Here is a 14,899-nt window from a genome sequence, read left to right as displayed (position 1 = left end):
TTAGCCGGGCGTGGTGGCGGGCGCCTGTGGTCCCAGCTACCTGGGAGGCTGAGGCAGGAGACTGGCGTGAACCAGGGAGGTGGAGCTTGCAGTGAGCAAGATCGCGCCACTGCACTCCAGCCTGGGCGGCGACAGAGGCAGACTCTGTCAAAAAAAAAGACATACCAAATGCCTCCCTAATAGGAAATGAGGCATCCATGGGGAAAGGATGGGGGCTTCAGTGTACTGAGATGAGATAGTAATACAGGAGGTGAGAGATAAGAAGAGAGAGTTTTAGGGGAGTGGTCTCTAACACTTTTGGCACCAGGGACCATTTTTGTGGAAGACAGTATTTCCATGGATGGGTGGGGGATGGTTTCAGGATGAAATCGTTCTGGCTCAGATCATCAAGAATTAGTTTAATTTAGGGTCTCATAAAGAGGACACAATCTGGATCCCGCACATGTGCAGTTCACAATAGAGGGGTCCGGCTCCTGTGAGAATCTAATGCTGCCTGCTGATCTGACAGGAGGCAGAGCTCAGGCGGACAGGCCACAGACCGGGATTTGGGGACCTCTGTTTTAGGGAATCCAGAGCCCAGAGAAGGATCAACCATAAAATTGTTTATGACAGAATTCTAGCTAATTACTCAGCTAATGTGAAGAAAGCAGTTGAAAGCAGTTGCATCCTGAGTTGAGGGGAAGCAGACCTACTTCCCCAAGAAGTAGGTGGTTCATGGCCAAAGGTGAATTTGTTCTGTACCATTTAGAAAGAAGAGGGAGGAGCATGGAAGAAGACACGCGATGTTTGGAAGATGGGTCTGGAATCAACCCTTACAGAGAAGAAAGAGGAATATGAGCTTATTCTTAGGAGCTTCTCACATTGGAAGCAATTGAGATTATTCTAGATAATATTTTCTAGTTTCTCCTGCATATGTACATATGCTGTTACACAACAGGCAAAAGGTGCTACCATGTGGTAAAAAAATGCCTTAGACTTTTTTTTTTTTTATCAAATCAAAGGCCTTACAGTTTGCTCTAATGATTTCTTAACATCTTCCTCAAAAGAAGAGAAAAAGAGGATTCCTGCCATCACCTCTCAAGAGCTGTCCCTCTCAAACTCTAGAACGCACACATCCCAGGAATGGTGCATCACAGACACTCACCTTTAGGTAGATGCTTTAGGTAAATACGGTGCTTCTTCCTGGAGCTTAATTTTAACTCAATGACTGATCATTGACAATAGAACTAAACAAATATGAATTATAACAAAATAGAAAGCAAATTTCTTATGAACTTTTAAGATTCTATTTCTTATGAAAGTTCAAGATTAGAGAATTGAAAAGTATTTGGTATGTGCAACAAGTAGTTTCTGACTATACCTTTAGTTCTTTGGAGAAAATTTTAAAGACCATTCAGAGCCTTTAAAAATCATTACAGATCTAACCCACATTATATCTAATATATGTGAATGCCCCTATATTTGACAACAAAAATAACTTTTCACTGTAAAATTTTACCTGATTTTTGGAATTTTGCTTTTCAAATTGTTCATTTATGAGTAACTCATTGAATTTATGACTGGCTATGATTTCTTGGTAGTCATCACACATACTGAGAAATTCTCACAAAGGGAGAAAAATCTGATCTTCAAATTGTATTACATTCTTATGTAATACAATTCTTATGACCCCTAAACGTAAAAATAAATGGTACACTTTCATAGACACTAAATTAATTATTAATTTTTTATTTGGTGCTTCTCTTGTGTGTAAGTCAATGAACATCTTCATATCAAATAGTTCTGTAGCCTTTGCCGGAAGCACCAAGGTTGTACAAGTTGTGGGGGATGTTGCTGTCCACAGAAGGGAGTCTGAGCTTAAAAAGGCCATGGGTCCTAGCACTAGGCCTGTGCTGTGGCTAGCCTGTTCTGAGAGCAAGACTGTGGATCTAGAAAGACACAGGACTCCAGTGTTCTATGGTTACATGGGAAGAAATGTGGGGTGAGCAAAGTGAGCTCTCTTTCTAATTTGCATTTGGTGTTGATTCCATTACAAATTATAACCTATGAACTTAATGCAAACATTTCCAGCTGCTATTTACTTCATTATTGTGGAATGAAAAATTCCTTACCATATAATTTGGTATTCTTCAGCAGTGTATCAAATTTGTCTGCACTGACATTTGTCTATACTTGAGACGAGTTGCTATCTCTAAAAGTCTGCAATTCCATGCTGAAAGTGTGTTCTTGGGAGTTTATCAAGAAAGAGGTACATGATTGCAGAATGGAGAGCCAGCCCTAAAGGAGTAACAAGTATTCACTCATGCAGTTGCTCCAATATAGCTGCTGGGCTGCCAAGCCACCCACTTCCCAAGTTCTTTACATTTACATCATGCTTTTCAGTCTCCTGCGTGTGTTTCCTGTTTCTAGTTTTTTGGAAGATCTTATCAAAGTTTTATTGATTTGTAATCAATTAAATCTCTTGCTCTGTAATGAACAAATACTGACTTCTAATGTCAAAAGTCTCTTACATAGTCAACATCCCTCTGCCTAGTGCCAGAATCCCAGAATTCAAAAAATCAGGGAGCGGAACCAGAGCTGCTAGTACCTAAAAGAGTCATTAGGTGGCAGTGGTGGATAGGAATGTTACTAATGTCTCCTCTAGGAAAGAGACCGGACTTGGAAGAGGTGCCAATGCTGTGTAACTGGTGGGGATATTGCTGTTCACAGAAGCGAGTATGAGCTGGTGAGCCTGTTTAGAATCTCTGTCCAAACCCTCTCTGCATTAGATATTAAGACCAAGGACACCTTACCAGGTATAAGTGCCAAAGTAAAAGCCACAAAGCTCAGGATCTACCCATAATGATATCACAAAATGAAGATCGACCTGTTGTCAGGTTTCACAGGTGCCATTTCCAAGCATGCCATTACCCATGTGATCCTGGATGAACAATGGACTATTTACTTGTGAGTGTTTCTTACTGGTGTATATTCTACAGAATTCATATTATTCACCTTGAATCAACATGCTTGCCTTATTATACCCCTTAATAGTTTTTAAATAATTGACTTCATTTTTCTCTCCAGGCCTGTCCATCAAGAAAATAAGAGAGTTGTTAGCTCTAAAAATCTGAAGTTTCATGGTTCTCATTAAGCATAATAGAGGCTTTGCTAGTTTCAATAGCAAAGGTCCAGTGACCTTCAGTTACAAAGACAAATTTTGTGTAAGTTTAGTTGGGGGCACAAGGCACCAACTGAAACAAGGAGATGACAGGGTGACCTGTGGCCCAATCTCATTAAGATGCATCATCCCATAAGGCTCAATGTGTAAGCCACGCTCACATAACACCTCTAGGTAAAGCACTGGACTACACGGGGGCTTTGCCTCCTAAAAAGCCACTTGTTTTTTAAGTATGAAGGCCCTCACATCCCAGTCTGCAGAGGTAAAAGGGTATCTTTGCTTCTGATTTGCAGAATATGCACATTCATTTTGTAACAAGTCAGCTAAGGTTTGCCCGGGCTTACTGTAATCTTGATTCCCTAAGACATCCAGGAGCCAAATCTCAGCAAGCGTACACCAAAACCACCAATATCTAACATCTGCTCCCTCACTCAAAACTTTCTCAATATATTCAACTCTAAATTTCTCAAAAAGCAAGGTAAAATGGAATTGGGAGAAAACCAGTAAGAGATATATTATTTGTGGTGTAAAAGTGAATCTGCCTAAGCCAAGGGTGCAGAGCCTCACATCTGGTGGCGAAAGTCCTATAGACATATCCTTCTATACCCAAACATGTAACTGTCTGTCAGCTTTTTGTCAGTGGAATTAGCCCCAGCTGTTCTCTGTTCTTTTTCTTTTCTTTTCTTTTCTCTTTTTTTTTTTTTTTTTTTTGAGATGGAGTCTTGTTCTATCGGCCAGGCTAGAGTGCAGTGGTGCTATCTCGGCTCACTGCAACCTCCTCCTCCCTGGTTCAGGCAATTCTCCTGCCTCAGTCTCCCGAGTAGCTGGGATTACAGGCGGCTGCCACCATGCTCGGCTAATTTTGTATATTTAGTGTAGAGGGGGTTTCACCATGTCGGCCAGGCTGGTCTCGAACTCCTGACCTCAGGTGATCTGCCTACCTTGGCTTCCCAAAGTGCGGGGATTACAGGTGTGAGCCACCACACCTGGCCCCATCTGTTCTTTAGAGTAACTTTATCTTCTGTATCAAATGAATCTCTTAGTTTTCACAAGGATTAATATTGTCTCCCTCTCCCCACAGGCAATGTTCAATATTCAAGAGATTCATCAAATTTTACACACCAGTGAGTTAACTTGACAGTCTATGATGAGTAACTATAGTTATCATTTTCATCAATGTGGCTTCACGCTTTTATATATCCTAGGGCAAAATCCCCCAAAGTGAGAGCCTAACACCCAAGGCATTATCATCCCTTTATTGCTTTTCCTTCCTTCTTCCCTTCAGCCTGCCAGTGAGCCTTCTTTTGATCTTGGGATGTGTTCCACTTTGTTTTCAAAGAGCATCCAAAACTTTTCTAAGAAAAGAAATTAGCAGAGAAGGTTAGAAGGAAAGAATGCTAAAAACATACTTTCTGTTTCTTTCCTTGTTAAGCCACGTGTAATGCCTGTAACAGAGGTGGACGACGTGGGAGGACTCCCGATGCCCTTCGGCAAATGGCTCCCCCAAGCCTTTGGGGATTTTATCACAATTTAGAAATGCCTCCTAAACTTCCACTTGCTCCCAGTCTCATTAATTTCTCTTTATCCACATATAGGCCATCCCAAAGGAAACCTGTTTTCATTTTAAACTTTAGAATCTGATCAATTTCCTTTTTAATTCATGAGCTTGAGCCCAGAGGCTTTAAAGGTAGGAAAATGGCTTCATTAAAATGGATAGATGACTAGAAATTATATATAAAACAAATAGAACAATAGATTACCCAGGAGGAAGAATCTTACAAAAACCTGGCAGTTTCCCTTCAATGGGAGATGGTTCCAGCTGTTTGTTCCTGGAGACGGGTTCTAGCTGTGTGAACCTGGAGGCCTCTCCAGGTTCTGATTATATAGTGTTCTAATAAGGGGGTGGAGAGAATAGAGCTAAGGACCCCCAATCCTGGCAGGGACATGAAAACCAAGGACACTGCTCTTGAACGAACGAGGAGGGTCATTCACCTTTTCGCTGGGCATGATTGGGTTAGATATTAACCTACCTGAATGGATTAGAGATTTGTTCTGGAAGACAAAGTGTGAGAAACATGGCCTTCTGTCCAAAAGTTACCTTTTTCTGCTGTCTGTGGTGCTTACTCTTGTCCATGGCAGGACTGAGGTTTCACTATTCACACATAATAGTCTGGATCCATAAGATAGCATCTCTGATCTCCCTGGGCCAACTCCAAGAACTGCCTTGGAAGATGTCACAGAGTAAGATATGGTCTTCCAGTAAGAGGCTTTTCCACTGTACTTTCTATTTATCATTTATCATATCACATTCTATGTATCATATCACATCATTTGGTTTCACGAATGGATGCTAAGCACATTATTCCATCGATTTCACACAGCCAGGAAAGCACTTCTAGAGAAGGTTGTGTGACAGCTATTAGTACACTGCCCCTCCCCCTACACTCAACCTCTCAGCTTCTAACCCCCAAAAGTAGGCTTGCCATGTTTCCTGGGTTTCTCCTTCTTCCATCTTTACCTGTCCACAAGAGACTAACCCTGAACATTCAATCGTCTGGTCCTTATAATGTAGTTGCAAAATTGCTTATCTCCACCATCAAAGCAGGGCTGTAGATCCATTGCTTGCGTAAAAACAGTGGGCCAAAGGTCACCAGGATCACTTTATAGATCTCATAGTTACCAATATCAGACAGCAGCAGGGTACCAACTGTTTCACAGACCCCCAGCATTTGCCCACAGTGGTGTTGGATCTAGGACAGTGTTATCTTTTTAAAAATCCTCAATCCTCGGTTGTCATCCACCTACCTGCAAGTATTCAGTCTGGCTGCACTTGAGAAGCTGTCAAGAAAGACAGGCTGCCTGCTAGTGAAACAAATGCACTTGAAATCACAATCATTATAATATTCAGTGCAGTCTTTCATTTTGTGAAGCTCTCACATACATGACTACATTCAACCAGCACCAGAACTGTGTGAGGTAGGCATTATGTAAATATGCTCTGCTCATGAGGAAACTCTAAGAACAAACAGCAGAGGAATGGTGGAGTCAGACTTTGAACCCTTTGTAAACAAGGAGAAAACTGACCCATCTTTCCAGACTTAGCTCAAGCAACACCACCTCTTTTTGAGTCCCGAAAAGCGGAACTCCGCCACAACATACAACCCACATGTGCCTGCATACACACAGCGCCATGGCCTGAAGCTCCAATTCAAGCACCAACTCACACAAACAGAGCAGCCTCTGATTTTAGAGTTCTGCAGTAGTGCTGGGCTGGGGCAACCAGCAGCCTCTGAATATAGTCAGGTCCCTTCTCTGCCTCTGGGCCTTTACTGGACAACCTTTGGAGGACTCACAATCTGCCCACAACGCCAAAAGACAGTTTTTTGTTTTTCTTTTAAACTTGGCACAAGGAAGTTTTGTTGAAACAAAAAGTAGGGTTTGGGGGAAAAATTACTATTTCATTAGAATGCATCTAGGTACTTAGTCATTTGTGTTTTAAAATACAACAAGGAATTATATTCTATGATTAAGGAACATCACATCTTTGTCAGTAATTTTAGTACAAATGAAGGAATTGCCAATTGCAAAAAAACTTCATATATTTTTTAAATGTTCAGACAGTTTTAACTTGAAAGTCATTCCCCTTTCCTGGAGATTTTTTTCTCTCTCCCTCAAGCCAATAATGTCCCTGCACACAGACACGGGATGCATGGGTCCTGTTTCCAAGGACTCTAGTGTTGGAGCACTTTCCTCCTTCATACAGAGTATCTATGTTTCATTCTGTCTCAGGACTAAAATTAGATGATGGGAACAATGGACTAAATAGTTTCTAAATTTCTTTATTATTCTAACAGTTTAGGTCTATAAGCATGAAACTTAATCAGTAATGGAAGTAACAGGTAAAGAAGGAAAAGCCCCCGTGAAAAGAAGAACCACGTCTCCAGGAAGTGGCAACACTACTGACTGAAGGACAGTGGGGACAAAGTCCTGCTGACACGCCTGTATTTCCAAACAAAGACAAAAATTAAACATTTGCTTTTCAACCCACTCTGGGCTTTGTGCCCACTCCCTCTTTCCCAGGTATTTCATGGCATTCTTCTGGGAATAACTGTTTACAGAGAATTACAGAGAATCTGCTTAAATACAGATTAAATAAAAACTCCTAAAGAAAGGTTTCACTGGCCTCCACTGGTCCACTTTTTTATCCATCTACTTTAATTTGAGTCACAGTGACAAATGCTTCCAACAATAACTTGGCAAACCTCTTATACTTGCCTGCTTGTAACCTGATTATCTGCTGTCAGCAATAGCTAAAGCCATTCCTCTTTTCCTGGAATGATTTTTTCCATCCTCTCTGCCAAACTATAGTTCGTCTCCACATTACTAGAGTGCCTCATATCCTGTTTCTAACATCGCACCACTCCATGCAGTCACAGAACAATAGTGGGAGGGGCCTCTGAGACCGTCTGTCCACCCCTCATACTAAAGAAAAGGCAACTGAGGAACAGAGAAAGAGACATGTATTGCCCAAGGAACTAACTCATGGCATTCGCGGGACTAGAAGCTTTCCAATGCACCACACAACTGTTTTTTTTGTTGTTGTTGTTGTTTTGAGATGGAGTCTTGCTCTGTCACCCAGGCTATCGGCTCACTGCAACCTCTGCCTCCCAGGTTCAAGGGATTCTCGTGTTTCAGCCTCCCCAGTAGCTGGGATTACAGGAGCTCACCACCGTGCCCAGCTAATTTTTGTATTTTTAGTAGAGACGAGGTGTCACCGTCTTGGCCAGGGTGGTCTCGAACTCCTGATCTCGTGATCCACCCACCTCGGCCTCCCAAAGTGCTGGGATTACAAGCATAAGCCATCGTGCCAGGTCCACACAACTTTTATTTTCCATACTAGTACTGTCTAGACAATCAAAGCTAACTTTAAAGGGGCCACTGAAAGTTGCTGTTCAAAGGAAACCTACAGTGACTATTACCATAAATTCAAAAAATATTTTACTCTGCTTGTCATCCGTAAAAGAATTGCTTGAATTGAAGCGTATGTAACAAACCTATCCTCTTGCAAAACTAATTAGTGGCTCTGTGGTTAAGTAAGTCTTGGAATACCTGCGGCTGCTTCTGGGAAGGTGGTCCTGTGCTGCAGATACATATGTCACTTGGGTTTCTATTGATTACATTATTACTTGATTATAAGATTCTCACTGTCAGGAGGGAGGATCTTGGCTCATCTGAGATTTCCTTAGCCCCCTGAGTGGTGCTGAAATTGTTTTAATAAAGATGTTGCGCTTTACTCATGTGCTGCTGTTAGCATTTGACGTGCTGTCTCAGAGTGAAAAAACGGAGGATCCCAGCCTTCCAGTAGGAAGGCTTAAAGAGGCTGTTGGCAAGTGTCTCCAAGAATTGCACAACATTTGTTGAGGGTGGGTTAAGGGTGGGGAGGCAGAGGAGAGTAAACAGAAAATACCGATCCCCAAATGTTAGTTACGCTTGCAAAAACTAAGGCCTCCTTCAAAAATCTGGTGATTAACCTGAATAACAAGCAAAGCTTTCTTAGTTGTGGGCAAGTGCAGACCTCCTAGGGCTTCCCTTAGGTTCGGCGATTCTGTGGTCCCCCTCCAAGCCTACTAATCAATAGAAGCTGGCATCTCTGCCCAGCTGCGCAAAGTAAAAACCTGAGTGGGAATGTAAAGTCCTTAACTCATACAAATACTGGACTTTCACCTCCCTCCCCATTCCTCCCTCTCCAGCCCAGTCCCGCAAAAGCCTCCCCGAGGAGTCCCAAGCTGCTTCTACTAGGAAAGAACTCCCCGGCCACAACGCCCCTGATGTAGCTACCAAAGAGCAAGAGGAGCAGGAGTGTGAACGTACCTCGGCCTCTGAACAAGTTGGCAGAAATGGGCAGGACGGTAGAAAGAAGTTTTGTTTCTCACCAGCTTCTTCCTCCCTAGTACGACGATGGGGAGGCCGTAGAAAACGCAAAGATGTTCTTTTGAATCCTGCCTTGCATCTGGGTGGAGTGGCGTGCTTGCGTGAGTGTGTGTACCCGGACGGAGATGGGGGCGTGGTGAGGAGTGGAGGGTAGGCTTACGAGCCTCTGCGTAGCTGGGACCGCGCCCTGCTTCTCCCAGGAGGCCTCTCCCGCCTGCATCCGCCCTTGGAGCTGGCGCTGCAGCAGCCCCTCCCCAGGGGCCGCAGGGGCACCCCAGGCAAAGAACGAGTCTAGGATCCACGCTCCTTCCTCAGCTGGAACCCAACGGGCAGCAGCCGCGAGCGCACTGCCTCCACGGAGAGCAGATGGCGGGAAACTGGCTTCTGCTCCCAAGAGCCAGGCGGCCCTTAGGAGACTACTCCTGGCTGAGTGTCCAGGAACCCATGAAGCTCGGTCTTGACACTGGTCGGCAGCCCCATCTGCCACGTACTTATTTGGTGCTGCTTTCTTTAGCAGGACAGCCCAAAACGAGACAGTCTGTATTTCAAATTTAACGGAAACTTTTTTCAGTAGTTGCCAAAAGAGGGTGGAAAAAACAGTAAACCTGAGGGCTCGTCCGGGATTTGAACCCGGGACCTCTCGCACCCAAAGCGAGAATCATACCCCTAGACCAACGAGCCACCGTGTTAGAGGTGGCTTCATATTACTCTGAATTTCTGTTTTCCGCCTGCCGTTCTGAAGGTTTTTCTGTTTTTGTTTTTTTTCTTTGTTGTGACATTTCCCTTTGGCCTTATTTAGTTATTCCTTCCATCTTTACCAAGTTTCAAGTATGGCTTATTGTCTGGCTTATTCTCCTCGATCCAGACGCAGGATGGGGTGAACGAAGGCAACTTTTTAGACTTTAGACATCCTTGCGTCTCACTGAGCCCGGGAAGCGATTTAAGCTCACTAGAGCCTGGTGGGAACCTGGAGGGGTCTGAGATAGAGATCGAGGGCCAGAGCTGAGCTCGGTTGCAAGGCTGTAGGTTACTGAGCCCCAGGACAGACGCGCTCTATGTATATACCTGCCGGCCTTTGGACTTAACGTAGAAGCCAAAATATAACACACTTCGGTAAGATAACGGTGCCTTCCCCCAACGGTTGGATGATTCGGGTCTACTGTCTTTCAGAGCTAGGTAACCAACTTTTCAAGGAGTGATCAACGCAGCTCAACTCGTGGCTAAGCTGTTTCCTTCGGACAAGGGTAAGAGATAGAGATTTCATCACGTTAACATAGGGATGTATTGCGCAAACGAAGAGCTACTGTAAACCCCAAAACATCAACCTCTCCTTCGAGCCGGAATCGAACCAGCGACCTAAGGATGACGACACGCTACGTACTACAGTCCTCCGCTCTACCAGCTGAGCTATCGAAGGGAGTGCGACAAAGAAGCTCCTAAAAATCCCTATTCAAGACATCCTTAACCAGAGACGGGAAACAAATCTGTTTATATCTGGAAAGTGATTATTGCAGAGTCGCAAAGCCAGCTTGTCCAAGGTTCCAACACCTGCGTCCAAGGTTCTGAGGACAATCTTTCTAAAGCTGGATTCCCCTGCTTCACTGAGGGGCTCCCAAGCAGAGCAGATGCCCCTGGAACCTGGACATACCGAGACTGCGCATCCTCTGGGCGCCCGAGGCCTATTGGCCTCACTGGGCGCGGACCCAGGGGCCTCGCGAGCATGGATGCGTGTGTTTGTGTGTAGGGTGGGGACCGGCACCTGGGCGTCGGAGAACTGGGGGCTGACGCGGTGGGACGCACACAATTCTGACCGCGCAACTGTGAACGCCGGAGAGGGCGGGCCTCCAGGCTTAGGCCCGAGCTCTCTGGTGTCCTCACTTCCTGCGCTCCCCTCCCAATCTCGGCTCTTCCGCTTACACGTCCACAGACTTGGGAGGGAGAGGGTGTAGAATGGAGCAGTGGTCCCCAACTTTTTTGGCACCAGGGACCGGTTTCGTGGAAGACACTTTTTCCACGGACCTTGGGGGCGGGGAGGAGGAGTTGGGGGATGGTTTCGGGATGAAACTGTTCCACCTCAGATCATCAGGCATCACTTAGATTCCCATAAAAAGAGAGCAGTTTAGATCCCTGGCATGCGCAGTTCCCAATAGGGTTCGCGCTCCTGTGAGATTCTAATGCCACCGCTGATCTCACAGGAGGCGGAGCTCAGGCGGTACTGGTAGCTAGCCCGCAGTTCACCTCCTGCTGTGCGGCCGGGTTCCTAACAGGCCATGGACCGGTGCGCAGCCCAAGGGTTGGGAACCCCTGAAATAGAGGACATCTGGGCAAACCCAGTGTTTCCGTGTGAATTCGTTTTTGGAGAAAATATTTTCAGCTCATTCAAAAGGAAAGCCACATTTCTCTGCTTCAAAATCAAATTTAGTGACCCAAGTCTCGCCGCTAAAGTCGGGCCCTTAATTTCCCAAAACCCCACTGGCACATGAAACCTTGCCACACAGTGTGCATCTATCTTCTGGACACCTGGCAAGAGCGGTCATCGCTGGCTCTTCCTGTTTCAGAAGGGGAACCTTGATCTCTACTCCAAATATGCCCAGACCCGGGGCTTGAGAATAGCTTAAGGGGCCATTGTCTCGCCTAGCTGTCCCCATTTCCCTCCCGGCAGCGAGCAGGGCTCTCGCCGCCAGTCCGCAAGCCAGGGCGTTGGCAGAGGCTGACGACGATTTCCACCGCTTGTGTAATGGACTCCGCCGCATTCCAGGAGGTAAAGCAGCATTACTACCGGAACCTAAAGGAAACGTTCTGCTCAGCTGGTGTTTATTTGGAAGCTCTGAACGGCGGCAAGAAGTTATAATCTGCCACGTACTCTCAGGGTCAGTTCAGAAAGACTAGGAGAGGAATTTAAGTAAAACCTGAATCAAGAAAGTAAACTCGAAAGGCCCCAGCGAGATTTGAACTCGCGACCCCTGGTTTACAAGACCAGTGCTCTAACCCCTGAGCTATAGGGCCTCACGGAGGAAGAATGTCTTCATTTCATAGAAAAGGAAAAGATTTTCAGGGCTTCTGCTAACATCTGAGCATAGAAACTAAGTAAAACCCGGATGTCGTCTCAATCCACTTCCCAACCATTAGACTTCAGTTCACAGACTTTGTTCTTGCTGGGGATGGTGCAAAGTGAAGGCCAGTGACAGGGACCACTACTATGCTAAAACTGGAGAAATCTGCCCAACGCGACACAGTCTAACACAGAAAGACTCTTCACTTGCCCACTTCAGACTGAAAATCAAGAAAGGAAAACCGGCAGAGGAAGGAGCTCACCACAGGTCTCACTTGAAACTGCTGACAGCCGCATTTTGTTTCCTGCTTGTGAGTCTCCCGCTGAGACTCACAGTTGCGAGTCTCAGTGCCAGAGCAGGCATTTGTTAATTCGCAGTTTAATTCATTCCTTCATTCAACAAACACTGCATTCCAGTCTGTGCTAGGCTCTGCACTAAGAACTAGGGATCCAGATACGATCTTTATCCTGAAGTCACTGTCACAGTCTTGTGGAACAAAAGAACTTTAATTTTCATGAAGAAAAACAATGAAAAGTAGCTGTGCCAGGTGTGAAGGAGCGGTAGCCATGTCAAGGTCCACACATTTACAAAGTGAACCATCCGGAGGGGTCTCCAAGAGAGCATTGGCCTGAGCTGCACTACGAAGGGAGGTTAAGACTTAGACAAAAATTGGAGCAGGGTGGTCCCTGGTAGAATAAAATTACGAGCAAAGTCCGAGAAAAAGACTGAGACATTCAAGGAAACACTGGCTGGGGCAGCAGGTGAGAAGATTTGTAGAAGAAAATAGAAATTCACCAAACATTGATGAGTTTACGGAATGAATTGAAGGGACGAGCAACCAGAGTCAGAAACACCAGTGACTGGCCATGGTGCAGATGCTCAAACATAAAGCTGCAAAAAGGTAATCCTTATGGGACTAGAAAGGAAGGGATGAGTGAGAGAGATACAGGGAAGGGCGATTCTGCTGAACCTAGATATGAAGTGCAATCAGGAGGAAAGAGAGGGGACTCTCAAAGATGTCTTTAAGAGGCAAGATAATACTTACAGAAAAAAGGAAGCCTACCTCTTCAGGGTATCTGGAGAGGGCGGAGGGGTGATGCTAGGATTTAGGTAAGCTGAATATCAAGTGAAGATGGAGCAGTTCACGGGAATTGTATGATAGCCAGAATACTCTTGTGTGTAGAGTTTCATGAATTGATAGATGAATTAATCAAATTACATAAGTCATCCATTGAGTTAGAGACTCTACGAGTCATGCACTCTTGAAGGAAAAGAATACAGAGGAAACAGCCGAGACTAGAATGTAAGCTTTGAAGAGCCCTGTTACAGGCGTATGTTACATTAGTGTGTGTCCAACATCCCTTAAAAATTCTCCTTACATGTGGATATTTCACATATTATAAGTAAGTCTGTCCTAGCACACTTGCTTTCCCAGCTGTAACTGAGAATGAGCTTGTGACGTGGGCTCCACCAATCAGATGCATGGCCCAGGAAGCTTTCCGTTTGGAAACTTAAAACAGGAGTACAGGATATCATAGGGAAAACCCACGTTTTTCCAAATACGGTATCAGTGTCAAGTTTTTGGATATGGGTTTTCTTAAATCCATATACTACTGTTTTTCTTTAGCTCTGGATAATTCTCAGTCATTGTATTAGTTTGCTAGGGCTTCCATAATGAAATACCACAGACTGGGCGACTTAAACAACTGAAATGCATTTCCTCACAGTCCTGGAGGTCAAAAATCCAAGACCAAGGTGTTGGCAGGTTTTGTTCCTTCTGAGGCCACTCTCCTTCACTTAGAGATGGCTGGCCTCTTGCTGCCGCCTCACATGGCAGTCCCTCTGTAGGTCTACACCCTTAGTGCCTCTCTTTGTGTCTAAATTTACTCCCCTTATAGGGACACCAGTCAGGCCCACCCTAATGGCCTCATTTTAACTTAATCTCCTCTTTAAATGCCTTATCTCCAAATACAGTTACATTCTGGGATACTAGAGATTAGGGCTTCAACATATAAATTTAGGGGGGATACATTTTAACTAATAGTAGCCATTATCTTCTCCTATATTATATATACATATATATGTGTGTGTGTGTGTGTGTATATATATATATATATATATTTTAGGCTAGTCAAGTGAAGTAGTGGGAGTGGAGAAGGAACAGAAAGACCTGTAACTGACTGTGATCAATTAGTTGTAAACACCACTGCACTCAGACCAGCCAGCCTCCTATATTGTTTTTACTCTATTTTTTTCTCTCTTTTTGGAACTGAAATTAAACATCCATTAGAGCTTCATACCTTGTCTTCCTTATATATATATGTGTGTATATACATATATTTTTGTTTTTTTGTTTTTTTTTTGAGACAGTCTCCCTCTGTCGCCCAGGCTGGAGTGCAGTGGCACGATCTTGGCTCACTGCAAGCTCCACCTCCTGGGTTCACGCCATTCTCCTGCCTCAGCCTCCCGGGACTACAGGCGCCCGCCACCACGCCCTGCTAATTTTTTTGTATTTTTAGTACAGACGGGGTTTCACCGTGTTAGCCAGGATGGTCTCGATCGCCTGACCTCGTGATCCACCCGTCTCGGCCTCCCAAAGTGCTGGGATTACAGGGGTGAGCCACCGCGCCGGCTTTTTTTTTTTTTTTTTTTTTTTTTCCTTGCGTGATACAGTCTCACTCTTTTGCCGAGGTTGAAGTGTAGTGGTGCAATTGCGGCTCACTGCAACCTCCACCTCCCAGGTTCAAGCAATTCT

At 44.8% G+C, this 14,899-nt stretch overlaps 2 protein-coding genes, 1 long non-coding RNA gene and 3 other non-coding genes across 11 annotated transcripts in view; 1 reads left to right on the top strand and 5 right to left on the bottom strand.

The window, feature by feature from the left end:
* The window catches only part of LOC144330153 (uncharacterized), a 64,598-nt gene extending 62,118 nt beyond the window's left edge, over positions 1-2,480 (top strand). Inside the window, exon 2 of the long non-coding RNA XR_013396066.1 lies at positions 749-2,480. This is a non-coding gene — a long non-coding RNA (uncharacterized LOC144330153). The remainder of the gene's footprint in view (positions 1-748) is intronic.
* The window catches only part of ANG (angiogenin), a 10,353-nt gene extending 1,172 nt beyond the window's left edge, over positions 1-9,181 (bottom strand). For 2 of the 4 annotated variants that reach the window (XM_077940571.1, XM_077940570.1), the window contains exon 1: positions 9,032-9,181. Coding sequence is in view for 1 of the 4 variants with exons in the window: in XM_077940569.1 (XP_077796695.1) it covers positions 5,259-5,294 (36 nt within the window). In the remaining 3 variants the exon portion in view is untranslated. Of the gene's footprint in view, positions 1-5,258; positions 8,971-9,031 lie in introns of those variants that run through there. The other 2 variants (XM_077940572.1, XM_077940569.1) reach the window with 2 other exon arrangements.
* The window catches only part of RNASE4 (ribonuclease A family member 4), a 22,511-nt gene extending 7,612 nt beyond the window's left edge, over positions 1-14,899 (bottom strand). Inside the window, 2 exon segments of one of the 3 annotated variants that reach the window (NM_001261770.1) lie at positions 9,032-9,204; positions 14,863-14,899. The gene's annotated coding sequence lies outside the window, so the exon portion shown is untranslated. 3 annotated transcript variants of the gene reach the window in all.
* TRNAP-UGG (transfer RNA proline (anticodon UGG)) lies at positions 9,701-9,772 on the bottom strand. The gene has a single exon. It is a non-coding gene; the product is annotated as a tRNA-Pro (tRNA).
* TRNAY-GUA (transfer RNA tyrosine (anticodon GUA)) lies at positions 10,420-10,508 on the bottom strand. The gene is given in 2 exon segments: positions 10,420-10,455; positions 10,472-10,508. It is a non-coding gene; the product is annotated as a tRNA-Tyr (tRNA).
* Positions 12,025-12,097, bottom strand: TRNAT-UGU (transfer RNA threonine (anticodon UGU)). Its single transcript has one exon. It is a non-coding gene; the product is annotated as a tRNA-Thr (tRNA).

This window comes from Macaca mulatta, chromosome 7 (assembly GCF_049350105.2).
Source record: "Macaca mulatta isolate MMU2019108-1 chromosome 7, T2T-MMU8v2.0, whole genome shotgun sequence".
Classification (NCBI taxonomy): Eukaryota; Metazoa; Chordata; class Mammalia; order Primates; family Cercopithecidae; genus Macaca; species Macaca mulatta.
Note: the sequence above shows the minus strand (reverse complement) of the source record. Positions and strands in the feature narration are given on the sequence as shown.